The sequence below is a fragment of the Syngnathus typhle genome, linkage group LG12, assembly GCF_033458585.1.
Source record: "Syngnathus typhle isolate RoL2023-S1 ecotype Sweden linkage group LG12, RoL_Styp_1.0, whole genome shotgun sequence".
Taxonomy (NCBI): Eukaryota; Metazoa; Chordata; class Actinopteri; order Syngnathiformes; family Syngnathidae; genus Syngnathus; species Syngnathus typhle.
Window position 1 is genome coordinate 9,140,295 of NC_083749.1, and position 27,152 is coordinate 9,167,446.

Consider the following 27,152-nt stretch of genomic DNA (forward strand, 5'->3'; position numbering starts at 1 on the left):
TTGTTTGCTCGCTGATTAGCTTCCTGCCGTCTATAATTTGCACCAAGGTTTAAGATATAATACTAATAATCAACTGTGCTACATAGCAGAAATGTAATGCTTTATCTTTGTACCCTCCTGGAGTAATGCTAACCAAGCGCGCACCTTCCCATAGTTCTTTCTTTTAGCAGCCCATCACATCAAAGTAATTTTCCAATTTAGAGACAAATACCGTCCCATTTTTCACTCTGGCTCAACGTCCAGCAGGCTCAAATCAAAAGCTAGTTCAGTAATTTGTTTGTGCCTTAACTTAAGAAAAGGAGCAAGGAAAAAAAAATCTGTAAGAAAGAAATTGAGATATTATGCAAAACCAAAACCTTGTCACCGACAGTGTTGCCTCCATAGGGGAAATGTAGGGAGCCAGCTCAGAATAAACAGATTAGTAGTAAATTTATTGAAAAAGATACAACCAATTCAAATGCTGTTTGACGATCCACAAATGTGTAACAGAAAATAATGGAAGTGCATTTTTTTTTTTCTCTTAAAGTTAAAATTTTGCAGAATCGTCACTGCTCCACTCGATGCTTAAAGATATGTTGGAAAAATCATGGAAGAAAATTAAGAACAGAACCACTACAAGTACAATTAAAAAAATTGGAAATAAAACGGAACATTAAAAAAAACCCAAGTTATCTTATTTTACAAACCATGATGACCTAGGTAATGAACATGTACATTAAAAAGAAGAGCACCATTTTCGTTACTCCTTATCTGGTCAAATTCATTCTCCCTCAATAGTAGGATATTTTACCTTACAACTGAGTTCTCCTTCAACAAGCAAGCATCATAAAAGTTCATTGAGTTTACCTTATCAAGGAATCGCACCCTGTCTTTACTCTCAAATTAGCCCACCTTTGCACAATTCATCTTTCTCCAAAATGTTAGGCAGTTTTCAAATGTTAAAGGATAATTTTTTTTTAACCTAAATTAACATATATGCGCTGACGTTGGAGGAATGGTTCTCAATAACAACAAAAATCCAAGTTCTTCTTCCCAGTGAAGTTAGATATGAAATGTAAAGATGTTTTGAATGTCTTCATTTCAGCAGTACGTTCTTCAGGGGTCCAATTGTGCATCTTGTTCACCATCACAAAAGTTTGTCCAAGGGTCAAAGGGTTGTGTTTCTATACAGTACAAGTTCATCTGTAAAGCGTTTATATGGACGTTGGTCCATGAGACGTGTCGCATGTGGAAATAAGCTGGGTGCGAGGCAACTTTTAAGAGGGGCTGGAGGGGCCGTTGGAGGAGCTGGTGTCAGGCAAGGCGCTGGGCTGCTGCTGATTCTCTGGTGTGCTATCTGCCTGCAACAAAGCCATGGCTGCAGACGAGTACTTGCACTTAGAGGAGCCACATGCACAGATGAACGCCTTGCTTTTCACTTCCCAAAAGTGGTCGCCGTAATTAAATCTGAGAAGTGAGTAAAAGGAAAACAATGCATAGTCAAAAGTGTACATTGCCCTCTTATTAAGAATGCATGTAATCATATTCACTATGACAGCTACATACAACTTTAGCCGCTACAACAGAGATGGGCAACTAAAGCCCACAAGTAGCTCCAAGATGTGGATGTGTGTGCAATAATAATACCGTAATTTTCGGACTATAAGTCGCACCGGAGTATAAGTCGCACCAGCCATAAAATGCCCAAAAAAGAGAAAAAAACATGTATATATGTATATAAGTCGCTCCTGAGTATAAGTCGCCCCTCACCCAAACTATAAAAAAAACGCAACTTATAGTCCGAAAATTACGGTAATAATAATAATAATAATAACGTATTTTTTGGACTATAGCGGGTTTTTTCATACTTTGGGTGGGGGGGGGCGACTTATACTCAGGAGCGACTTATATGTGAATTGTTTCACAAATCTTTACTAGATCATTACCACTTTACTGACTTACTAGTATAGTTGATCACTTCACATGTTATGTTCACTATAAACCGCATGAGGGCGCACTATGGCTGTGGAATAATTGGAGCCTCACTGACAAGGAGTTCCATTCACTGACTTCCAAAGTTGGGAGATTCAATGATTTAGAGTGACACAGATTATTTGATAAACTTATTTAGAGTAGCAACGTGTATGTTGTTAGATTTCAATAGTTTCCGATTTTCTAGGGAGGCCGTGAAGGCAGCGGGGGGATTTGGTTAAGGTGGGCGGGGGAGAGCAATCCAGGGCGCTTGCGTGTGTTGGCTCACATGTTGAGCTCTTGATTTGTGAAATAAAGAGCCGGTTATCAAACCCATGTCTTGCCTGGCACTTTGGTAACGCTACAATATCGTTATTTATATCACATTTATTTGATACATCTGACGTCAGCAGCGCACGTAGTTCCGGTGTCAACAGCTGTTTTTTTTTTTGTTTTGTTTTTTAAGTGACACGGAAGACGAAGATTCTGATGGATTTATTGATTTGGAGTGACGCGAATGGTTCGATAAAATTGTTGTTTATACTTCATTTATTTGATATATCTAGTCTGACGTCCGCGGCCCACGTAGTCTTTCCGGCGTCAACAGCTGTGTTGTTTTTTTTTTGTTGTTATTTTCAAGTGACACGGAAGACGACGATTCTGATGGATTTATTGATTTGGAGTGACGCGGATGGTTTGATAAAATTGTTGTTTATATTATTGTTATTTCATACATAGTTTATAAATTGTTATATGGGCCTGAAGAAAAATATGAACTGCAACGCGCCGCTGACGTTGGACTTGTTTACATAAAGGAGGACCAACTCGATCAATGGCTTTAATGATTTGGAGTGACACAGATGGTTTGATAAAGGTGTTATTTATGTTATATTTATTTGAATAACTGTTATTGTTTATGTCATGTTAGCATACCGTATCGTTTAGCCTGTTGCTCGTTCATGTCTGTTCTTGGTGTTGGATTTTGTCGAATAAATTTCCCCCAAAATGCGACTTATACTCCGGAGCGACTTATATGATTTTGTTTTCACTTTATTGTGCATTTTATGGCTGATGCGACGTATATTCCGGAGCGACTTTTAGTCCGAAAAATACGGTAATAATGGGGGGAAAAAGTAGATTTCTTACCCAAGCTCTTCTCCTGCCTTGATGTTTTCACTGGCAAAGAAGGCAATATGTGGGAAACGCAAGTCCTGGTGTGTGGTGAACACTCTGCAGGCAAACAAGTTGGGCTCGCACATGTGGTTGAGGAACCGACTGATGTTGCCATAGAAGCGTGCATCGATGCAGTAAAGATCTTGTGGCTGAGAGGCAAGGATTTAAGAATAATATGAATTCTCAATCAACTTCATACAGTAAATAACATGACGGTCCATCGCTGAAAGGAAATATACTATGAGTTACATGGTAGTAGTATGTATGTATACTAGCAACAACAATTATGTCTGTCAAGCCATCTACCACTGCATGGATCACTATTCCAAAAAGTCCTCGAGGATGGATCAACTATAATGGCCAGATCCCCTACCTTATGGCTGCTTGATTAGGAAAAAAATATTCATCACGATTATGTTGGTAATAATTACAATAATGATCATTATTGAAATAATCTTTTATGTTTTAGGACAAAACAAGAAAATGTTTAAACATGTAAAAAATATAAAGATAATAAAATTTTTGAAACACCATAATTACGCAAGATCATTTTGGACCACACAAAATTCATACAAGTTATTTTCAAATATTGAAAAAAAAAGGTATAATGTAAATTCAAGCATGTTTTCCTTGTATAAAAAATATTGCATTGATCTTAATGGATATTAATAATTGTGGAATGAAATAGTCATAATTGTAATTTAATTTTTATTAATTGTGCAGCACTACCCTTTCTTACTTTTGTCAATGGAAACTCACAGTGGATAAACAGAGCAAATATTTTACTTTCAACGTAAACATCTTTAGGCAGGGTACCTTTTTGCATAATTGCAACTGTACCTTGTCATCCAAACTGAAGAGGTAAGCATCGTTTTGCCTCATCTCAGCTTCTGCTTCAGAGATTATCTCACCTACATACCTGTGACAAGCAAGAGTCAACGTCAATCACTTGCCAATATTGTTTTTAAAACACATGACTGACCACTCAAAGGTTTAACAAATTTGAGATTTAACTCAATTTGGTGAAATGTTAATAATTAGACTAACAATTAAAACCACATGCATCAAGCGGTCCTGACAAATTCCAATGAGAAAATCCATTAAGTTCTTAAAAATATTTTTGAGTTACGGGGGCCTTCAAAGAAACCACCGCGCCCAAGGAGGAAAAACAGATTACGGAAGGTGTGACCAATGAAGTGTTACTCGTTGACTGTACATTTAGGCGGTCAACAGCACACTTACCTGTTAGCCTGGGCTTCAGGAGCTTTTTTTTAACTAGTATTTTGTATTATGCCCCTATGTAAAAGATAGAATAAAATAGAACATTGCGCCCTCTTTTGGTAACAACTGTATCAACAAGAAATAGTCATGCTACCAACGTAGCAGCTGTGGCTAACATTGGCTGATCACAGTGCTATTGTTACCTTAATATTACCACTGCTGTTGTTTTGTTGAAGCTAGACAGCATTCATTCTTCAGAATTATACACTTACAACATACTGTCCTGCTCACTATTATTGGCACCCAAGTTAAATAATGGGGAATATCCTGTGGAAAAAAACTAATCAAGTGAAACATTTTATTTTCTATAAAGAACTTGTCCTATTTTTATGAAAGAGCAAATAAAAATAATCTAAAACAATAATCAATGGGTGGAAAAAATTGGAAACTCTAAGTCTGCTGTGTCATTGGTATTGTCAACTGGTAAAGCCAACAACAAAGATCTTGCCATCCCATTTTCAACAGTGCATAATGTGATTAAAAGGTTTGTCAAGTAGATAAATGTCAAGAACCTACTGGACGTGGAAAATTCAGGTGACAGAAGTCTTTGGCGTAAATGATAAAGAAAAGAAGGACCACATCAAACATCGACTAAACTTTGCCAAGGTATGCTTGGACAAACCTTCGTTTGGGCTAAATGTTTTCTGCTTTGTCGGTTTTCCATTTATTTCAGAAGAGATCGTAGAGATCATGCAAAATACGAATGGGTGCCAATACCGATGAGCAGGACAGTAAAAGCCATTATGAAAGGCCAAGTTTGAGAATCAAACTGGGGCATTTAAGTGAGTGGTGGGTGGGGATTAATAAAATGAGGTCATATTCAAATCTTGCTAGTGGTTTCAAAATTGAAAACTTCCACTTTAAGTGACAGGACCAAATAAGTGAAAGACTTACTCGCATACAAAGGTCCCTTGTGGTATGTCTTGTAGTGCTCGTACACCCCAGCCCTTCTTAGTGGTCCTAAAGAGCTCAAGTCTGGTCCTGGGTTACATGACATATTATTAGTTCTCTCTTGGTATATTCAGACATTTGCTTCCTAATCCAACGAGCAACCATATTTTTCAGACTAAGGGTCCTATTTTGGTAGACAGAGCCCATCGTCCTGGCACGAATTCATTTTCTTAATAATAATAAATCATTAAATTTGTATAGCGCTTTTCAAAAACCCAAAGACGCTTACAGCACAAGTCCAATCTAGCACGTTTGGGGCCTTGATGAGCACATCTGAGTGTGCCGGCGCATGAAGATGCCTTGTCCCCAACGCACCTGCTGATTTGGTGACGGAAAAGTTAAAAAAGTTAAAGTCCCAATGATCGTCACACACATCTGGGTGTGGTGAAATTTATCCTCTGCATTTAACCCATCCCCGTGTGATTTTGATCCAGCCCCTGGGGGAGAGGGGAGCAGTGAGCAGCAGCGGTGCCGCGCTCGGGAATCATTTGGTGACTTTGATTAAAGTAGAGTAGTCTGCACTATTGCAAAAAAAAAACAGACATCATCATTCTCGTGCAGGGGCATTAATCTAGTGTGGTGTGTTGGTGAATTTGGTAGACGCACTATGCCTCACTGGCCGTTTCTGCCTCGCCCACCTGCTAATTTGATGAAAGAAAGTACCGTATTTTCAGGACTATAAGTTGCAGTTTTTTTCATAGCTGGGTGGGACTTATACTGTGGATTTATTTATTTGTTGGATTTGAAATTATTAACATTATTATATCATTTCATATGTTATTTTCAATCTAAACCGCAAGAGGGCGCTCAAGGCATGTGTGTCATGATTCAGAAAACCTGAAATAATTGGAACTGCAACTGACGATGAGTCTGACTTAAGCAACGTAGAAGAGGAAGCGCCGCATCTTCTACCTCCGGAGTTAGCGGAGTTGTTTAAAAATGACACAGAGGATGAAGATTTCATTGGATTTAGTGATTTGGAGTGACAAGGATTGTTTGGGAAACTTGTTAGTGTTATTTATGCTATAATTATCTGAATAACTCAGAATATGTTATGTTAACATACCAGGCACGTTCTGAGTTCATTGTTATATAACGTTAGCATGCCGTACAATAATTCCGACTGAGACAGAGAAATTGCTCCACGGGAGTGAGAACTGGACAATGTTATAGTTATTTTATGCATAAGTGTTAGTTATTTTATGCATAAAAAATACCGGTAAGGGAGAATCAAGAATCATAAATTGAATGGATTATAATCCTCATCAGTGTCAGGTACAGCGGATTTAGATTTGCTTTTCGACCGCCTTGAATTTAATGCAAATGAGGGACACAATGGGGATTGGCTGGAAAAAGTCTACTTCCATCGGCCTACCGCATACAGTCGTCGAGGCTAACGTGCCCGCTTCCCTACACCCCCCCCATAAATAAACAACATTTTCTCAACGGATTTACACGATTCACGAAAATGGTGCGCCCAATACTCCCAGTGCAACGTTTAACAAAATACCAAATGAAAGCTCCACCTATGTGTAGACTGTGCTCTGTGCTAGACTTGTGCTCTGAATAAAAAAGGGCCCTATAAGTCTCACTTTTTAGGTACCTAAATATACAGGGATGAGAATGGCAAATGTGAAAAAACACTGAAAAGTAGCTCTATATATATATATATATATATACCCAATCGCAAATTCACATTGTGGCGGTGTAAAAACACTTAGTTCTCTGTGTAAGTTATGTTAACAAGTAGAAATGATGTGACGAAAGTAGCGCCAAAATGCTGCCGAAAATCAGGCGGGTGTTGTCGCATCACTGCTGCCAGTTAGTTATGTTTACAGAGGCATGCCGATTTCCGTAAGATGCTGTCGAGGCGGGCGGGCGAATGCTCGCGAGTCGCCGAGGCTAACATTGCCCGCTTTCCTACACCACCACCCCTATACATTAACAACATTTTTTCAACGGACTTACACGATTCACGAAAATGATACTTTCGACGGAAAAAAACATGGAAATCCGCGGATCCGCGGAAAATCCTCATCCCTGTATATAGTTTGGCTGGTCCTGGAACTTATACTCAAATGCGACTATATATTACAGCTTGGACTGTCACCTCCAAATCTCATTCACTAATCTTCAAGAAAAAGAAGAGGCATCAGTAAGCCACATTTTAATAAGCGTGCTTGTTCATTGCGATCTTATGCAATATCATCAGTTGCGGCCCAAGTACCGTTTCAACTGAAGTACAAATAAACCAAGAACGCACGGAGAGAAACAATAGTAGTCATGTCAACTAACGTGGCGTATCTGTAGTTTATCATGTGGCTTCCTTATTTCACAACAAGGTTTTGCAACACTGAAAGGCACAATAACTAACCAGGATTCTACCTTGAGTCAAAATGAAACAGAATTCTAGTTAAGGTAAGCCATTTTAAACTTCTAAAAAAAGTTATGCAGTTTGGAATCCAACCGGAACTTGTTCTATGCTGTTGATATTGGTTGTGTTCGGAATTTCAACCTTGACACTCTAACAGAACTCTGTTGGCTGTGCCTATTTTGGGTACGAGTCCAAGACCTACTGCTCTTGGTCTCATCTTTCTGTCTGTGCGTGTGTGTGTGCGCGTGTGTGTGTGTGTGTATGTATGTGTATATATATATATATATATATATATATATATATATATATATATATATATATATATATATATATATATATATATATATATACATGTCTGTTTATCTATCTATGTATGCACACAACATGGGCATACAATACTGGTGTGTCTTTAATTTTGAGACATTTATAGTCCCAGAAGTACAGACATTCTAAACCAAAACAGATCGCTCTTATAGTTTAGGGTCAGGCGTCGGGAACCTATGGCTCACGAGCCAGATATGGCTCTTTTGGTGATGTTATTAAAAAGAATACATTACTGCACTCAAAAAATCATTGGTCTTAATTAAAATACATGCGTTTAATTGTATCTAGCCTATCGCTTTTTTTAAATGGTATGGCTCTCACGGGAAAATTATTTGTAAAAGAATGGGAATGTATGGCTCTGTCCGCCAAAAAGGTTCCCGACCCCTGGTTTAGGTGATCAAATACTAAAGAAAAATATTCTTTACCTAAGTCCATTTTGCACCACCCTATTCTTGCAGGTCCTCCAACAGGAACAAGCATGGTTACACTCAAAGATGAGAGGGGGCTTCTCGCGGCAGAATTCAGGTAGAAGACAACCGTCCTAAAAGTTCAACAGGAGTTGATAGTTGTCAATTAATCGATAAATCGTGACATCTCTAATCCCTCCTGTTATGGGCTTCATTCCCACTGCAGAGCATGATGCCCAATTCATACTTTTTTTGTGAAATCCTATCTTTGTTACATTGTGTTTCACAGAATGCATCGGTCCAGCGACATACATACTTTTGCAAAATTCTACATCATGTACAGACACAAAACACAAGGTCATGTTTATGAAAGAAAACAAGGCCCCATGTTTCGCTCTCAGTTCTGCCGCATTTGTGACATTTTCATAAATTTGGTGCTTCAACCGACTGATTTGGAGGAAAAAAATAGAGCTGTGCTGTTCAAATTGCGTGGAAAGAAAATCAGCTACGTGTTGGGCAGGTCTGAATTGACCTGCAGTGTGAACAAAGCCTTTTGTTGCCCTTGTACTCTCTCTGTAGCATCCCACTTCTTCCTTGACGATCACATGCAGTCGTCTTTTCATGGGTGAATAAAATTGTACAAAAAAATCCAACACTGGTGTACTGTATGTGCAGCCTCTAAGACCTATTGTGAATGGGCATGCAGTTTAGTAGCACATTCACACACGTTGTTGTTGCGATCATGTGCATGCTGGTTTTGGGTGCTGCTAATAAAAGTGCTGCAGCCGCATCTGAAATGGACTAGTTATATCGGGGAACGTGTATATTTGATTATAGATACAATGCAGTAAAATACAATATTTGTTTTTTTTCTGATATCCAATATCAGGACACCCCCGGTTGTTTTTCTATCCATATCTAAAATTAAACCTAGCTCTGCACACAAACATAAATTGTATGGAGCGCTCCTAGACACACAAAAAAAAAAACTCTCTAACATCTGCCTTACCTTATCATACCAGCAGCGCAGACTGAGCTGTCCACACATACAGACACTTGAAGAACAGTCATCCTTGCAAACGCAGTACTGTGTTGTCATAAACAAACAGAACAATAACATTGGTGACTTGATTATAGGATAGGGACAGCAGCTATTTTCTTAGGAATTTCTCAGGGATACACTTACCTGCAAGTGTGTTATGTTTCTATCAATGTTCAGCGGGGAGGTGACACAATTTTCCAGGATGTACTTGTAGTCAGCTGGGTAAGATTCATTGTCAACAGCATTGACACAGGGGAGAGGAACTCTCTCCTGCCCGAGAGCAATGTCACTGTACATAAATCACACACATTTGATATTGATGAGCGTCCCTGGCAGTTTTTGCAGTTTGGTACACAAAGCAAGAACCCACTTGCCAGCTTTTTGTTTACCTCGTCATAGTCACTCACAATAACCCTGGTTTGCATTTTATCCCCTCTACGTGCCCTCTTTTAACATTACCTTTTAATATGAAACGTTGGTTAAGCCCATGAATTAAAAGGTAAAGCACCAATAAACCTGTGAAGGCTTTTATCCGCTGCTTGAATGAACGTGACGTCGAAGGTGTCCTTCTCATTACTGTTGGCCTGCAGTGCTGCAAACGTTTTAGAGTTGTGGCTGCAGCAGTCTGAAGGGGCTTCTCCTTCACGATTCTTTTGCAAAGCATCTGCTCCTCGAGACAGGAAAAGCCTGGAGGGCAGAGGACTGTTAACTAAATAAATTACTTTTCGCAAGTTGCAATGTACTATTTACAAAACATTACAATTCAAAACGTAAAAAGTAAAATTCAGTCAATAGGTGTGAATGCTGGGAATTCCTGCTCCAAGTTGTGTGGTGACATGACAGCATAGCAGCAACAATGCCTTACTCCGATTGTCACCTTCTTGATTATCTTGGCCGGATATCAGAACCTTTTACAATCAGTTAAACACTAGTTGAGAAAAAAAACACCTCAGAGTAAGGGCAAAATATGCGGTGAAATAACAATTCAGTGAGAAAGATGCAATGGGGGGATTTGCAGAAACATTAAAGTATGACACCTGACATCAGATTGTAATAGCCTTCACACAACTTCAGCGACTTACACAACACAGTCCAGACGATTCTCCCGAGCAGCTATGTGTAGAGGAGAGTCCCCATGGATATTTACAGCCTGGAGATCACAGTGTGCGTCCAGGAGCAGCGTGGCAATCTCAACGCTACCAGAGAACGCTGCCCAGTGAAGGCAGATATTTTCTTCCTGAAAATTTGACCCCATCCTAGAATTAGATGCTTGACTTCTTCTCAAAACAGAAGATCCAAAGTTAAGTACCGTAATTTTCGGACTATAAGTCGCGGTTTTTTTTCATAGTTTGGGTGGGAGGGCGACTTATACTCAGGAGCGACTTATATATGTTTTTTTTTCACAAATGTTCACTTGATCATTAACACATCACTTACTTACAAGTAGTTGACCACTTCATATGTTATTTTTAGTATAGTTGATCACGTCACATGCTTTGATATCTTTATCTTGAACATATTCAAAACATGAAAAATAGAGAGAAAAAAAGCAAATAATGTAATTAACACTTTAAAGCGCCATATGCTCTGGACATGTCCTCTGTCACCAGGATGACATAAAGGACGAGAAATTTGATCGATGGATTTAATGATTTGGAGTGACACAAATGGTTTGATAATATTGTTGTTTATGTGATAGTTATTTAAAATATAGTTTATATATCGTTGTATGGGCCTGTGGAATAATTTGAACTGCGGCGCGGCACACGGTATTGTTGACAAAGGCCGATCGATAAAAGACGAGAAATTTGATCGATGGATTTAACGATTTGGAGTGACACAAATGGTTTGATAATATTGTTGTTTATGTGATAGTTATTTAAAATATAGTTTATATATCGATGTATGGGCCTGTGGAATAATTTGAACTGCGGCGCGGCACACGGCATTGTTGACAAAGGCCGATCGATAAAAGACGAGAAATTTGATTGATGGATTTAATGATTTGGAGTGACACAAATGGTTTGATAATATTGTTGTTCATGTGATAGTTATTTAAAATATACCGTAATTTTCGGACCATAAGTCGCACCGGAGTATAAGTCGCACCAGCCATAAAATGCCCAAAAAAGTGAAAAAAAAACATATATATGTATATAAGTCGCTCCTGAGTATAAGTCGCCCCCCCACCCAAACTATGAAAAAAAACGCGACTTATAGTCCGAAAATTACGGTAGTAGTTTATATACCGTTGTATGGGCCGGTGGAATTATTTGAACTGCGGCGCGGCACACGGCATTGTTGACAAAGGACGATCGATGGATTTATTGGAGTGACACAGATAGTGTTATTTATGTAATAGTTTTTTTTAAATAACTGAATGTTACGTCAGGCCCGTTCTCAGCTCCTCGTTTGTGTTTGTCACGTTAGCATACCGTATCGTTTAGCCTGTTGTTGCTCGTTCATGTCTGTTCTTGGTGTTGTATTTTGTCGAATAAATTGCCCCCAAAAATGATCAACAGGGAAACTGTGCTGCCCTCCGGTGGACCACAATTTGAGGAAAGATTTGTGGAGCTGTGGCTGAAATGTCCCCATCTTATAGCAGATTAGCAAAAGTGGTGTCAATACACAAATTTGTAACCCCAAGTTATTTCAGGAGAATAGACAGTATATAGTGCCAGTGTAATGTTTGCATACATTCTGTTGGTGGAAGTTAGAAACTACAGTCGGTTGCTGACAGACTATTTCTGCGTTACGTGCGTGTGGGAACAAGCTGGAAGAGATGCTATTCACGGTATCATTGTCTGTCCAATCACTAATGTTATTGTAAGCAGGAAACATTACACTGCACTCCCTCCACAATCCAGGAACAGGTCCATAGTCTCACACCCTCTCTTTTTTTCCGGCTTTTTCTGCATATGCACGTAACGCCTCATGACAGCTGCTTGTACCGCCTCCCCGAGAGAACTGCGCCGATGAACTGACTTAGAAGCAGGCGACTGTTGGGCAAGGTCTGGTTGGTGACTGACTTGTAATGTGACAGGATGTCGCTCCAAGACACAGAACAATATTTATCTTGTAGTCTGACAGCATGGCCGTCACGAATGGCAAAAGAATTGTAATCTGAGAAGACCATTAGGGCAACCTTGTCTCGGATGCTGATGTCAGCTCCTTTGGACAGAAGCAACTTGACCTGGTTCACATGCTTGTACTCTGTGGCCCAAATCATAGCTGTCCAACCGCCATCATCCTGTAGGAAAAAAATAAAACATGTTGATTACTCATAGTTAAGCTTAAAATAACACTGTGCTTTAGGGGTGTAAATCGCGGGTTTTGTCCCGATATGATATCATATCGATACAAAGAACCCCGATACGATATTTGCCGATATCTTAAAGCCTGCTGTGATTCATTCACGATACATCACGATATAGTGCTCTACGATCGATATAGAACAATATCCTGATTTATAACAATTCGTACGCAAAATCAACAAGGTACTGCAAACTCTTTATTTAGGAAATTACAAAGTGCTTCCAAACGAATGACTTGAAGCCCAAAGGGGAGCGAATTTCCTCGTCTTCTTGGACACTAGCCATAGCACCAGCCCAGGAGCCGCGTAGTTGTCGGCTCCCCTTTCACGTGCCTGATCTGCTCACAACACAACACGCCGCGCACTGCTCCCGTAAATCGTTGCACCCCTACTGTGCTTGTCACACGATTGTCCACCTACAAAACATAATCATGTAAAACTGATTTCCCTCTTAACCTTTTGGTACATACATGAACCAAAAGCCACTTTCACAAATTCAAAGCCAACCTTTTACAGTCTCTTTTGTGTGTTAAAGGCACTAACACAAAATTGGGGCCTGAAGTAGACTCCACATTTTTTCAGCTTCCAAGGTCTATAGGGAGTGGAGCAGTGAAAAGCTATCCAAAGTGGGCTGAAATGAAAAGTTTAACACCAAAGACTCACTTCTTATTTTTATACATCACACGAGGCAGCTTTTAGCATGCATCATTATTCGGTTTTGGGAAGCTACCATGCACAAGCTGTCAAATGCTGATATGCCAATTTGGTGTGACAGGGGATAGTTTTGCAACATATACTTTTTTTAACGAGATTGCCTATCACTTGCAGCAAGTCAGACATTCTGAATATTGAATGAGCCAATTTAGCCTTGAGACAGCCATTTATGAAAGTTATGAAGTTACAAACGTTCCTCATCAAAATTGCCCCGAAAAAATACATGTAAAAGGTTGGACAGAATTTTCTTATATGTTGGCACAAACGCATTGGTACGTGTTTGTTTTACTATTATTTGATAAAAGTCACTACACTCAGTAGAATCATAGTCAAGTAAATTCTGTGTCATATCTCCTCAGGAAATATTGCCGGGGTAAATCACAAAGAACCTCATAATTACATACAAAGTGTTACTGACCTGGCAGTTTATGTTAACGTATCCAGTACACAGAAGGTACTCAACAATGTTGTAATGTCCAGATTTGGCCGCTAGGTGGAGACACGTGAAGCCTTCAACATCCTGAGTAGATCAGATAATTTAGTAGTGACCAGTTAGGTATACATTTCTCAAAACAACAAATATGAATGTGACAGGCTGATCAGAAAGGCTTGTGTGATCTTTTTTTTTTTTTTCTTTTGCTGTGTGCCAGCCGACAAGTGATGGTGACAGACAGACCTTGTGCATAGGACTGGCTCCAGCTCGCAGCAGGTACATAACTGTCTCTATATGGTTGTTTTCGCAGGCATCCATCAGTGGTGTTCGATGATCTTCGTCGCAAGTTTCCAAGTTTGCACCAGCCTTTAAGCGAAGAAACATTGATTACTTTTCCTAAGATTGTTGGAATTGAACAAACTGGAAAACGGCATGACATCAACAACCGGTCTTGTGAACTTTACCAGCATCCAGACAGACTAAGGGGGATTACTTGTTACAGAAATAAGAAATGAAAGCAACTCTGTGAGACACGAGTCATCTGACCTTGCATACACAAATCCATCGAGTCGACAAACAAGTTATTTTTAATTTGGGCTGATGATTGGGATTTGAAAAGCTTTGGAATTGAATAAAATGTAATCCCAATAGTTTAGGTTGATACTTGAAGTGCAGGTATGATATGCAAAAAGAAATAGAAAAGCTCAAACGGATGGAAACATAACTTTATCTAATCTGGATGTAATAACGGTGAGTTAGTGAAGTCTGTAGGGTACAAGCTGTATAAATTAACCACTTCACCATGAGAAGACGAAGGAGATAAGTTCTCACTTGCACAAGCATGTGGCAGATTTCCTTCTGTCCTGCCTCAGCTGCAGCATGGAGAGGGGTGCGTTTGTTCTGCGACTCCATCTTAAAGTTGGGGTCAATACCGTCTACTGCATATTCCGTGAAGATGGAAATCATGTTTAAAGTTTTCAATGAATACAGAAGAAAGCTGCCCGCAGATGATAGAATGACAAGAGAAACATTTTAACTTACCAAGCATAAGCACAACTTTCTTAAGCTCTCCCTGTTTGGCTGAGAGATAAAGTTGCTTCGGGTGAAAACGCAGCTTCTTTGGTCTGATTAAAACAAATAAATATAAATATGAAAAATGGCAGAAGTCACATTTGATGTAAAATAAATTCATACTACATACTTTTCTGTGTCTAGGGCAAGCAAGATGCTTTCAAGAGTTTCTCGAGGAAGAACTGGAGATGGGGCTCTGGCGTCCTGAAGTTCTGCGCTCCTGAAGGATCCCGGAACAGCAAGGGAGTCTAGCCCTGGTACCAAACCAGCGCAAAGCGAGCTGTCTGCTTTTCCATTTCCTTCACCCACCACGGCGGTACATAAAGAACTGAACAGAAAAAAAACGGTCTTAATTTCACACCATAATCCATCCACACATGCATTCTTGGTGCTGATCATCTTCACAGACCAAAGACGAACAACAGTGAATGACTTTAGATTTGTGCGTTTGACTATTTGTTTTCCAGTTCACTTGAGCAGTGGTGCGATTGTATTTTTCAAGTTTGGCTCATTAAAAAAAACAATAAAATAAAATAAAAAGAAGCAAATGACGCCCCGTAATTAAAAAAAAAAAAGCACTTTTAGGACACTTTGCCTAAGTCACTGCATAGGTCAATTAAAAGGTAACAAGGAATTTACCTGCCAGTGGTTGTGTCCGCTCGGCCCTCGTGGGCTCCCAGCAGAGCTGGTCCATGAGCAGATGTGGCGGGTACAGTGGAGGTTGTGTCAGCCTTGGCGATGGTAACCTCCTTGGCCTTACTTGCCTCCTCGCCACAGTGAGGACAGAAACTTTGACCTTTCAGCACCGAGGCACAGGCACGGTGAAAGCGATGTGAGATGTTCATGTCTGGTTGGCATTCCATGAAGGTCCCCTGCACAGGCCAAGATAAAAAGGCTCAAGCAAATGAATTTTTAAATACCATCATTTGGCATTATTTCAAAAAAAAAATTATTAATCTGTATTAAAAAGCTTTACAGTTGACAAATATTCTTGACATCCGCTGATCATAACCCCCAGGAGGTTATGATATCAAAGCCTCAAAAAAATAAGTCAGTTCATGAGGACTGTTACCATATATGGAAGATAATATTTATTTGACAACATTTTGCTGGGTATGATGTTCACCTGTAACGGTCTAATTTTATGGCCTTTTTGTCATTTTCCCATTGTGTCACTGAAATAATGTGATAACACAATACGTAGGTTCCTAAATTTGGATTGTGATGAAGGCCCACATTTTTTACTTAGGCCTTGAGCTGGCGTCCTGAAGTTCTGCGCTCCTGCAGACGTTCTTGACAGTATGTCCCGGTTGATACTGTAATGGCATATACTTACAGCCCTGCAGAAGAAGCCACAGCCAGGGCAGCACTGATGCTTGACCATGCCATTGCGATGGTCCTCACATAGAACTTGCAGCTGAACAGAGTTGGAGGGACGCATCATTTCTTGTTTCAATACAGCCCCCTGGCAGCGACTCAATTGTGCATCAACACTCTCCGTAGCCATGCACTTTCCATCTGCCAGGATGAGAATCTCTCGACTCTTGGGTGTCTCCATGCGGCAGCTGCACAGTGGTAGCTCCTGGGCCTCTTCCATTGTTGAACTTGATGTCTCTGCAAAGTGCAAAAGTAATTTCCAAAAAAGCACTTGGCGGTTCTTTGCTGCACAAACTCAACGGAAGTTTTCCTTCACTTTCAAAACTTACCAGATAGAGAGCTTCCAGAAGAAAAAAAAAGGTTTGTACAGCTCTGTCATTGTATTGAACAAATGCTGACAATAACCATAGTATGTACATTTTTTTTTAAATATTATTATTTTAGTAAATACACTTGACAAAATGCTGTCATGATGGGGTGTGCTGTGTAGTACTTTGGAGGAAAATACAGTATTCCATTTTGAAATGAGAATATGATAAAATGTAGGAAAAATTAAGTGCGATGAATATTTTCCGAATGTGCTGTACAAAATAACACAAGACAGTAAAAATAACAGTGCATATAGACGGTTTAAGGGGAAATCACTCAAAAGAATCACAGAGATAAAAGCCCAGTAAATATAAACTTGTATGCATGGAATTGATTTGAGATTGGGAAATAGAGTAAATAACTATATTTGGTAAATACAGTGTCAACATCAAATTGTCTTCCTAACTGCTGATAAACATGCACACATTGTATGACGATTGTGATTATACAGAGTCCAGCAAAATGATCTGTCACGTTTGTAGGTTTAATAAAATGCAAAATAAATTAAAGAAACAAAATAGTTTATTTTTATGAATTGGACCAGTGAGCATCGGGCTTTCATAGTGGAAACGTTTATCAAGAACGAATCTGTAACTGCAACACGACGAGCGTTCCATTTGCGCTTCAGACTTGATAGGGATGACCTGCTCGAAACACAATCTGGTTATAGGTAACTAACTTCAGAGCCGGTGGCTCAGCACTGAAACGAAAATCAACCAGCCGACCTTGCATCGCCGGAACTCCAGAAAATGTCGGAACGGTAAGACCAAAATAACATAATTCGAAAACGAAACGAAAATGAAATGAAACATAACAAAATGGCATTATATGTACTTTTCGGAAAAAAAAAAAAAATGTGTTTCTTTAATTTATTTGCATTTTATTAAACCTACAAATGTGTCAAATCATTTTGCCGGACCCTGTGTATGAAATAAAATATTGTATATGATACAAAAATAGAAAATATACAGGTTCTATTGGCTCCATCTGTCTTCCGAGCTCACCTTTGTCATCAGAAGGAGCATCCAGCTCATGGAGTGAAATTTTGTCTTGTCGTGTTGTCTCGGAGTCTTTGTTTGTGTCTTCAGTATGCATCATAACTACAGCTGGAGAGTCAGCAAAGGACTCTGCATTTGGGTAGAGCAATAAAATTTGGTTGAAGAGCACGACTCGGTATTACTCGGGTCTTAATAATAAGTAGAGCTCGAAGGTGATGAAAACTGAAGTGTCTAAATTGTGAGGGCAAAATTATGAGGACTTCATCATTTATTTGAGTCCTTGGCCAAAAATGTGTGCATAGTACACATGTTTATTAGAGTCTATTTAGGGTTTATCTTCATGTTATATTTCAGGGGTCACAGGCTGAAATCCGGGCATCACCATTCCATGTGTGAGTTAGCAGGTTCTCTCCATGACCCCACTTTTTTGTAATTTCAAAAGTTAAAAATACCTAATGAATTAGTCATCGTCATAAACTATTACCGTTATTTGTAAAATTGTGGAATATTAAAAGATACTGTACATCAGATTTTTTCCCGTCTATTTTGCCCTTTACCTTATCATTGTTGATAAGTGTGCAAGAAAGTAAACACGCGCACAAGTACACACGCGCACACACACAAACACACACACACTAAAGAAGCCATAGAAATTGCAAAAGTACTTTGTACTGGGGGGGACACTGCTAGGCAACAAAGATCAACTGATGCTGGCAGCCGACAAGCGGATACACTCAAGAGACTAAAATGGCTGACAAAGTGCAGGTGCGGTTTCCTGGGAACCTTTGACTTTGACCATCCTCATGTACTTCCTAGATGGCCTGAGACAGGCATGGTCTCTTTTTGTCTTCCTCTTTAACTTTTTTAGATTAGACTCTGTGCTCTGAGGAGAATGAAAGTATAGAGAGAGGATTTTGGTGTCAGAGAAAGAGAAAATTGTTTGAAACCAGAAGCATTTTGAATCATTTTGTTGCCTTCCAATTAGTCTTACCAAATCTGACTCCATGCCTTCCTCCTCTTCATCTTCTCCAGATTCTTGCTCACACTCAACCTAATGAACGACAAGTTAAACCACAAACATTTACACGCTACCGCTTCGTTGATTACTATACGTCAAATTAATTGCAGCTCTTTTGCAAGTTTGTAAGATTCAGTATTTCCTCAGCAAGCAAGGCAAACCTCAGCGATAGACTCAAATGTTGAACTTACTTGTAAGACATCAATGCCCAGTTCCTCCCCTTTCGGCTGCTCTTCTTCCTCTGAATCCACCAGATCTGACTCCTCATCTTCCTCAGACGCATGATCCATCTTCTCTCCATTTACGTTGATATTTGTCTAGGAGTTAAGACAGAACAAAATGTGGAAAATATAAAATATAACCTGAAATTAGGGATCCGAGATGACTATAACTACTTGTAACACTAACAAAACCATAGTCTAAATACTTTTATAAATGTACAACGTTGCCAAAGGTGGTACCGCACAGTATATTGAAATGTATTTACTGTATGTGTAAAAGGAAACATATGTAGTGGAATGTTGTTTATTTTCCATATTTAGGCTCGTTGTACACCAGGAAATGCAGCCAGACACGCCTGGACAGGATAAACACAAATATAATGATCTAAAACTCATTCGCACAGACCAGGCAATCAAAGTCTGCCCGTGGAGGTCCCAGATGAGGTCTTGCTGGGCAGAGGGAGCAATCGTATATATTTTGGTCAATATCTGGTGCCCCATGTATGTGTCTAGTCTTGCATTTGCCAAAATAATTCCCCTCTCTACCGTTTGATGCACCTGTTGGTCTGACACAGTGGCAGATAGCCCGTGTCATTGGTGACAGATTGACGGACAATATTTATCAATACTACATCCATCCAGGCAGTGGGATGCTGGGATAAGCTCCAGCACGCCCGCGACCCCCGTTGGGACGAGCGATATAGAAAATGGATTGATGAATGGATAGTTAAGTATTAGGGGTGCACAGCTTTCCAATAAAAGATGATTCAATACCTAAACTCAATAAATGGGATAGTTTAAGATTCAAGAACGGTACATTTTCAAGTGGAACATTTGACTCAGTTTAGTGAAATTATTTGACATGGTACAGTTGTTGATTAAATTCAAAGAAACAACAAATCATAAGCGACCACAAGCTCATTTATATCTGATCCGTGTAATGAGCACATACCTCAGGCATCTTGGCATTGGGGTGTGCTATCTTAAACATTTCCAACATTGTTGTCTGGCGAAGAATTTTAGGTTTCTTCCTGGGAATCAGGCTGTAGGTTCCCATCCTTCTTTTTTTCTTACGGGAAGACAGGCCTCCTGTGAAGACGCCTACATCGCAAGACAAATACACCCAAAGAGGACTGATTATTTTAAAATCCAAGAGGCCCCCCCAAAAAAGTATTTGGTGGTGTAACAGTGGGTTATTTGCATCTGGAACCTGTGTGACCATGTTGAAGCTTGGATGGTATTGACGTGTGCGGAGGGTAAGAAAATAAAGCAGTTGCTGGTGATGTCGATGAAGGGATTTGTGCTGAAGCTGGCAGATCCGAAGGAATCTGAGGTAGATGGTTCTCTGTTGAGCACTCCTGTGAAGGGTTCAGTGTGTCGGATGAAACCAAGGTCTCCATTTTGGCATTGTTTGCTTCTCTTAATTCCTTTTTTAGAAGCTGCCAGTCACACAAAAGAAAAACACTGTGAGTCTCCTGAATAGTGGTGGGAAGGGAAGGTGTGATTCAAACTTTGGAAGCTGTTTCAACAACATTGTCTGAGCTTTGGCGTGAATGCATCCCATTAATGTTTTCCAGCACCAGCAACAGGAGCGTACTGTACAGTATATATATAAAACTATAAAAAATGTTTTAAGATGAGAACGTAATGGCAAATCGAGGGGAGGGGAGGGGAGAGGAGAGGAGAGGAGAGGAGAGGAGAGGAGAGGAGAGGAGAGGAGAGGAGAGGAGAGGAGAGGAGAGGGAGAGGGAGAGGGAGAGGGAGAGGGAGAGGGAGAGGGAGAGGGAGAGGGAGAGGGAGAGGGAGAGGGAGAGGGAGAGGGAGAGGGAGAGGGAGAGGGAGAGGGAGAGGGAGAGGGAGAGGGAGAGGGAGAGGGAGAGGGAGAGGGAGAGGGAGAGGGAGAGGGAGAGGGAGAGGGAGAGGGAGAGGGAGAGGGAGAGGGAGAGGGAGAGGGAGAGGAGGAGGGAGAGGAATTGATTAAGTTTCCTGAAAATATACATTTTGGCGATGCAAAAATTCCACTCAATGTCAGCATCATGAAAAATTGCTATTTAGCATTCACTAGGTTCGCATCCAAGTGCCCAATGACCGAAAATTCTAGGGAGAAGAACATTCATTGTAAAAAATAAAAACCATTGGAATCATTTACCTTTTGTTCAAGAGTGACAGCAGGCCTGGACATGGTTTTGCGAGCTCTGTGTATCATGATGGTGTTTGAGGCTGTAGTAGTTGGGGCTATGCCATTTTTAGAGTCTATTGTCTCCTGCATTGATGCAGTTCCTGTAATAGGGTCAGTCCTTAGTGCACCTAAAGTCTGAGGAGACCCAAAGGCTGGCAAAGAGGGGGGTTTGGTCAAGTGTACCACTGTGGGGGGACTTGTATGTGGTCGGATAGTCCTGTTGGGGGATCCCGCTAAACCAGACATGGCTTCAAAGCTGTCCTCATGTTGCGGTTTAACAAGAATAAATCCATTGCTCCCAGTAACAGAACCATGTGGTGCCTCCATGTCCGAAATACCATTTTCATTTACTAATGGTAACTCCTTGTTGTGTTCCGTTGTAGAACTGTTTGCCGGGCTGCTGTGCCTTGCGTTGTCACATTCAGTGCCAATAAGCATTGGTTCTGCACCAGGCATTGAGGCCAGCCCGTCTGTTTCCCCTTTGTGTTCATCTATGGGTGACAACCAAACGTGTACATTAGACTGGGAAAAAGAAACAGTATAGTTTTACCATAGTTCATCCATCGATAGATTGAGATATTGAGAAAGAGAGAGAGACAGACAGACAGACAGACACTCTTACAACTGTATAATTTTCTTCCATCTTTTATGCCATTATGCAAAAATACTTAATGACATTCTAAGTTGGCAATTAATGTTTGAGTTGTCTGAGTATTAGCCACGTGCAAAAAATCCTTGAGAGGTTTGAGGCTTGAGAGGCTCCATGCCACTGCTGCTCTGTTTTAAGTTATATAGTTGAATATTGTTTATTATCAGCCCTGCTTGTTTTCATAGATGTGTGACTTGAAGGCTCCATGCCATTGCTGCTGTTCTTTTTTAATGTATTAAGTTTTCTATACGGTTTAAGCAGTTTTAAATAAATTTGTGACTTTACAAGTAAGTGGATTTTGTGGTTTTGTTGTTGTTTTTTACCGTGGTACCAAATTAGTATTGAGAATCGTGGTAAATCACGGGTATTGGTACCGACTACTGAAATTCTGGTATCGTGACACCACTCGCATCCACACCATTTTTTTCCCTGTCAACTGTTGGACTGTGCTTGTTGATATTCCCATTCAACCACGTCATTTCTTTCTTAAGGAGTTTGATTGATCCCAACTGAACTGATGCGTTTGTCTTGTTAGATGTTTCATTTCTCATCTGAAAAGGCTATATCAGTTCATTCTGCAAGGCTTGGTTGGGACAGACAGCTTGGGGTGATCAGGATAATTAAGCTCCACACCAACTCACCCTGGTCTACCTTAACCAAGATTTGTTGCATGAATTGATGTATCCTTCTTGGATGAGAGGTGAAACTTCTTCCAAGAGCAGCCTTGTTGCAATAGATTAAATGCCTTGAAAGAGGGAAAAAAAAGGACTGTTGAACTAAATTCTAAACTAAATGGTTTTAACTTTTTTCTTCGTTTTAACAAGTAATTCATATTCCCAATTTCCAAAACAAATGCAAACACCACTATAAAAAAAAAAAAAGAGGAGGGGCAGCTCAACAGTTGTGAACTTTAATTTCTTTCTGGGTGATTCATTTGGTGGACAGGTAAGTATCACAGAAGATAGGGTGTAGTGTGTTAGTCTTTTTATTGAACTGCTCTCCTGCATCACGTATGTAAAAATGATACCTGTCCCTCCATTGTTTGCCAGGTCCAGTCCCTCCTTATTTGATGGTTCTTCATTTTTGTAATTGGCTCCTTTGGCAAGACCAGTAGGCTAATGGAAGAAGAACAGATTCATCAGAACAACCTAACGTTAGACAGACCTTGAAAATAATATAGCTCATACATGTAGGTATAAGGATTTGCATTTGTGGGAAAGACAGGACTGTATTTGAGGTCTATTAATGTCATATACTTAAGTACAACAGGAGGCTTCGTCTTCATTTTGATGAACACAAGGCTGGTGAAGAATATCACGTCAAGCCTCCGAAACGTTTCTCGTCACAACAGAGGGCTTCAGAGCAAACCGACGGAAACTGGTGATCCTTTACTACTACTTTATAATTATTTTATCACTGCAGCATTAAATATGGTCTATTGTCTACTGTGTCACTTCTCCTAGAAGAGATTACCAAACGTAGGCTGAAAAAGCACCAAAGGGGAAAAAAAACAGAACTGAACACAATTGGTTCTCTGAGCCAGGGTGAGCAAGCGCCATGTCAGGCTGAGAGCCACCCATACCAAACATGTCTCCCTAAGAACATCTCGTCCGAGCAAGGCTCTTCTCACAGATCAATGGTCTGAAAGAACTTTCTCTAAATTTGTGTGTAAAGGGAAATAATCCTTCAATTCAATATTTTTATGGACTGGTTTATGAACGGCTTGGAGCTCTTTCCGCCCCCTAGTGGTGGCCAGTTAAACAACAGCTATATCAGGAGGGAGGGGGAAGGGAGGCAGAGAAGCCTGTCTGAAGATCTCCGCCATTTTGCAACTGAATTGTTTACTGCCACAATGCAGCCATCGCCGCAGTTTTACACTAGATGGGGAAACGTAGAGCTCTGGAAGCCAATGCACGTCAATAGGAGGCTATCAAATGTGGTTGCAGGTGGCAGTCAAAGACCTCAAATAATTTTGGGCAATGACATGAAAATGGAAAAGCGGAATACCTTGGACTTTCTGAAACACTGAGGTGGAACTATTGGCCACAAAACATCAAGATAAAACCTGTTCATTAGATGGCTAGTTATCTGTTCTTAGGTTCACTCACTTGCTCAGACAATTCAGGCTCCCTACTAAAATCACAAGGTCAAAACTACCAAAAGAGCTTGACAGCCAGTGACAACAAGCAGCAACGTGTCACTGTCACACGGGAGATGAAACGATGAGAAATTAATTGTGTTCACCTAAAGAAAACAAAACCTGCATTCCTGCCCATCCACTGCTGTTTTAATACAATGATTGCTTTAAGAGCCCGATGAGATAGATAAACTCTTCAACAGAACAACACAGCAAAATAGTACAAATTTAACCATCTTAATAGTATGTTACTTTTCTCAGGAACTAATATTTGCTTTAAAATTTGATTGAATGTGTTTTTGTATCATCGTGAATTTCAGGTTCCTAATTTATCACCAATCGCTGAGCAGATTGGGCTCTTTTCGTAGAGATGCAAATTATCTTCAGGATTTATTTAGGGACAAAGAAAAAAAAAAGGGTTGGAAATTAAAGATCCCATCAAACATTGACAAATTGACAAAGAGTCTCTGCTTCGGAATTTTCAATTAGATTACTTTATGTAAAATACCGAGCAATCCTTGAGACACGGGAAAACAAAACTAAAAAACAGGGTACTGAAATGGCCGAGACATTTTCACGAGTGCAGACCTCTACATAGACTGAGGTCGTCTCAAATACTTTATGAAAGGAATAAAAAGCAACTGTGAAATTCTTATAAAGAACACTTTGCAGAGACCATCTCAATACAAAGACAGCAGCAGTGAATCGAACACGGCTCGAAATAAATCAGAAAGCAACACATCTTATAATTCTGTAGTACAGCTACTTTACCTCATAAAATGATATGCATTCAATGTAACTGCCTGTATTATATGTACTAAGGGAAAGGTTTAATGAAGTGCAAAGGTCGCCAAAACAAATTAAATGTACACTAGAGACTTTATGGGCACCCTTGAATTCATGCTAAGCATAAAGCTTATTCCACTGAGCAGCAAAGTGCAACCAAAAAAAAAAAAACTCACATCGTTGGCGAACATCTGGCAAACGTCTTCCGAGTGAACAATTTGCGCCCTTGAACGAACCCTGACATAAAAGCAACGGTTGCTGCCTTTGAAAATACTCGCAATTGTTCGCCGCTCCGTGGGATAGAGGTAAGTCCAAGTAGCTAAACACAACAAGCCATAGAGTAGATATGAAGTGAAACGACGGTCAACTATCTATCGAATATGAGCGAGCGCGCGTCGAGTGCATACCTCAGCCAAGGCTCAAACAACTGCGCATTTGCACAACGTTACAAACAATTAAATTTTTAGGTGGTGCAACTTCACTTTAAAGCCACCTAAACAAGAAATGGGCATTCTTATCGATTCAGTCTTCAGTCAATAATGTGCTATTGATTGTGGATTCATTGCGTCCGATAGCAATTGAGGTCAAGGAAATCAAGAAAGAAAATGTACAACGCAAGCGTAAACAGCCATGTATAAAATGTCTGCTGTCTTGTTCACATAAAGCTTTTTGAGACATGATGGGAACTTCTCAGCAGAGACTAGCGTTATACATGCTGTTATTTCACTCCAAATACAACATACAAAAGTACATATTGTTTTTGACACTTAAGATATTTGTTCATTTGATATGTTTTTGTCTTCTAAATTAGCATTTTAGGAGGACACGTCTGATTTAGTTGTGTTCATATGTATGTTTGATATACTGCTATTTTTTCAGACCCGTACAAGCATAGTTTTCTCCGTTTGAGCACTCACTGATACAGAGTACCGGTAATTATTGTACTTTTGAGATAAAATTTCATCCATCCATCCTACTTCCATGCTGCTTTTTCCAACGGGGGTTGCGGGCATGCTGGAGCCTATTCCAGCAGTCATTGGGCAGTAGTCAGGGGACACCCTGGACCGGTTGCCAGCCAATCGCAGGTCACACAGAGACAAACAACCATCCGCACTCACACTCAGACCGACGGGCAATTTGGACTGCTCAATCAGCATGTTTTTGGGAGGAAACCGGTGTACCCGGAAAAAAAGCCATCCCAGGCATGGGGAGAACATGCAAACTCCACACAGGGAGGGCCGGTAGGATCGAACCCGCAACCTCTGAACTGTGAACCTCGGAGGCCTACAATTATCATCAGTGTGGTACAGAAGACAAAGCTATGATTATTCACAGATGAAGCCTTCCTTCACCATCCACCTTTCCAGTCAGTCGATGCCATCACAACGCAAAATGGGCGACCCCTGCCAGCCTCAAAGGAAAAACAAAAATCCACCAACGTTCAGGTGGATGAATGGTTATTATTGCGTCCTCACACGTTTCTTCAAATGTCACAGGAGAATTTCTGTATTTTGTTTTTGTGGAGTTACGTTAGCCCTGAGTGCTTAGCAAAGACAGAAAGCCATGACAATAACACGCCAAAGAAGGTCTGCTTTACAGAGGAGACACACCGTACTTCGAGAATAACAAATAAAATACATGCCTGTTTAAAACGTAGAAAACAGCAATGCTCACAAGCCAGTGCCATGTGTTTACAGTGGAAGTTGCCCAGCCTTGAGTGTTTAGGTAGCTAGCATACATAGTATTATATACGATACCTACACTAACAGAGCCAAACACAGCAGCATATTCTCCCAAATATTACAACGTAATTACACTTTAATTTTATGTGAAGATGCTGACCCCAAGTCTTTATAAACGTCGCTATGTTCGCATTTCTGTAGTCTGCTAACTAGCAAAAAGCTAAACAGCAGTGGTATGCAATTGGCCACCACAGACCGGCAAATTCTACACAGCCAAAACATGAACGGCATTGGCTAAAATGGCGAAAATGAATCCCGTGTTGGTTTATTTGTAGGGCTTAACGTAGACAGGGGCAAAAAATTGCTTTCGACATGGAGCATGTATGGACAACTCAAGGAGCGGAGCTTAGCATAAACCGCGCCTGCACACACCATTCAGGTTCCGGGGCGCAGCATCTTCCTACACGTTCAGCAGCCCTCCGGTGAGCACAAAAGCAGGAGAGCATAGGCTGGCAGCGGGAAATGGACAACAAATTGGCGGCAGTTATGCCTCTTTACCACGAAGCCCCCGCGTACAACAGAGTGATGTATTCTTCTGAGAAAAAAGAGGAAAGTGATACAAGCTTGCAGTAGATAAGGTTCAGTCACTCACCTCGGTCTTTACCGAAGCCATGGTGCCTGAACTAAGCTCCGCCCATGTACG

At 40.3% G+C, this 27,152-nt stretch overlaps 1 protein-coding gene across 6 annotated transcripts; it reads right to left on the reverse strand.

Moving 5' to 3' along the window:
* Positions 1-412: 412 nt before the first annotated feature.
* Positions 413-27,152, reverse strand: LOC133163464 (histone-lysine N-methyltransferase EHMT1-like). 6 transcript variants are annotated; one of them, XM_061293397.1, is made up of 27 exons: positions 27,102-27,151; positions 22,872-22,959; positions 22,486-22,589; positions 21,166-21,686; positions 20,227-20,455; positions 19,969-20,117; positions 18,987-19,112; positions 18,769-18,828; positions 18,561-18,660; positions 17,784-17,906; positions 16,370-16,647; positions 15,673-15,905; positions 15,164-15,361; positions 15,004-15,086; positions 14,794-14,900; positions 14,206-14,328; positions 13,948-14,049; positions 12,648-12,752; positions 10,585-10,739; positions 10,019-10,189; positions 9,647-9,791; positions 9,470-9,547; positions 8,479-8,594; positions 5,299-5,385; positions 3,964-4,042; positions 3,097-3,272; positions 413-1,446 (listed from the first exon to the last, which is right to left on the reverse strand). In XM_061293397.1, the coding sequence occupies exons 3-27, from the start codon at positions 22,514-22,516 to the stop codon at positions 1,257-1,259; spliced, it is 3,765 nt and encodes a 1,254-aa protein (XP_061149381.1). In that variant the 5' UTR covers positions 22,517-22,589; positions 22,872-22,959; positions 27,102-27,151; the 3' UTR covers positions 413-1,256. The 6 variants fall into 6 exon arrangements, 5 of the variants coding, with proteins under 5 accessions (XP_061149381.1, XP_061149379.1, XP_061149378.1 ...); XM_061293395.1 differs by lacking the exon at positions 22,486-22,589 and having other exon boundaries at positions 20,236-20,455; positions 27,102-27,152; XM_061293394.1 differs by lacking the exon at positions 22,486-22,589 and having other exon boundaries at positions 27,102-27,152.

Coding starts and splice junctions, on each gene's coding strand:
- LOC133163464 (XM_061293394.1), bottom strand. CDS start 27,122: ATGGCTTCGGTAAAGACCGAG. Junction 19,113..19,968: donor CCAATGCCAAGATGCCTGAG/GTATGTGCTCAT, acceptor CTTAACTCCTAG/ACAAATATCAACGTAAATGG. Junction 10,740..12,647: donor ACATCAGCATCCGAGACAAG/GTTGCCCTAATG, acceptor TCAAATTTTCAG/GAAGAAAATATCTGCCTTCA.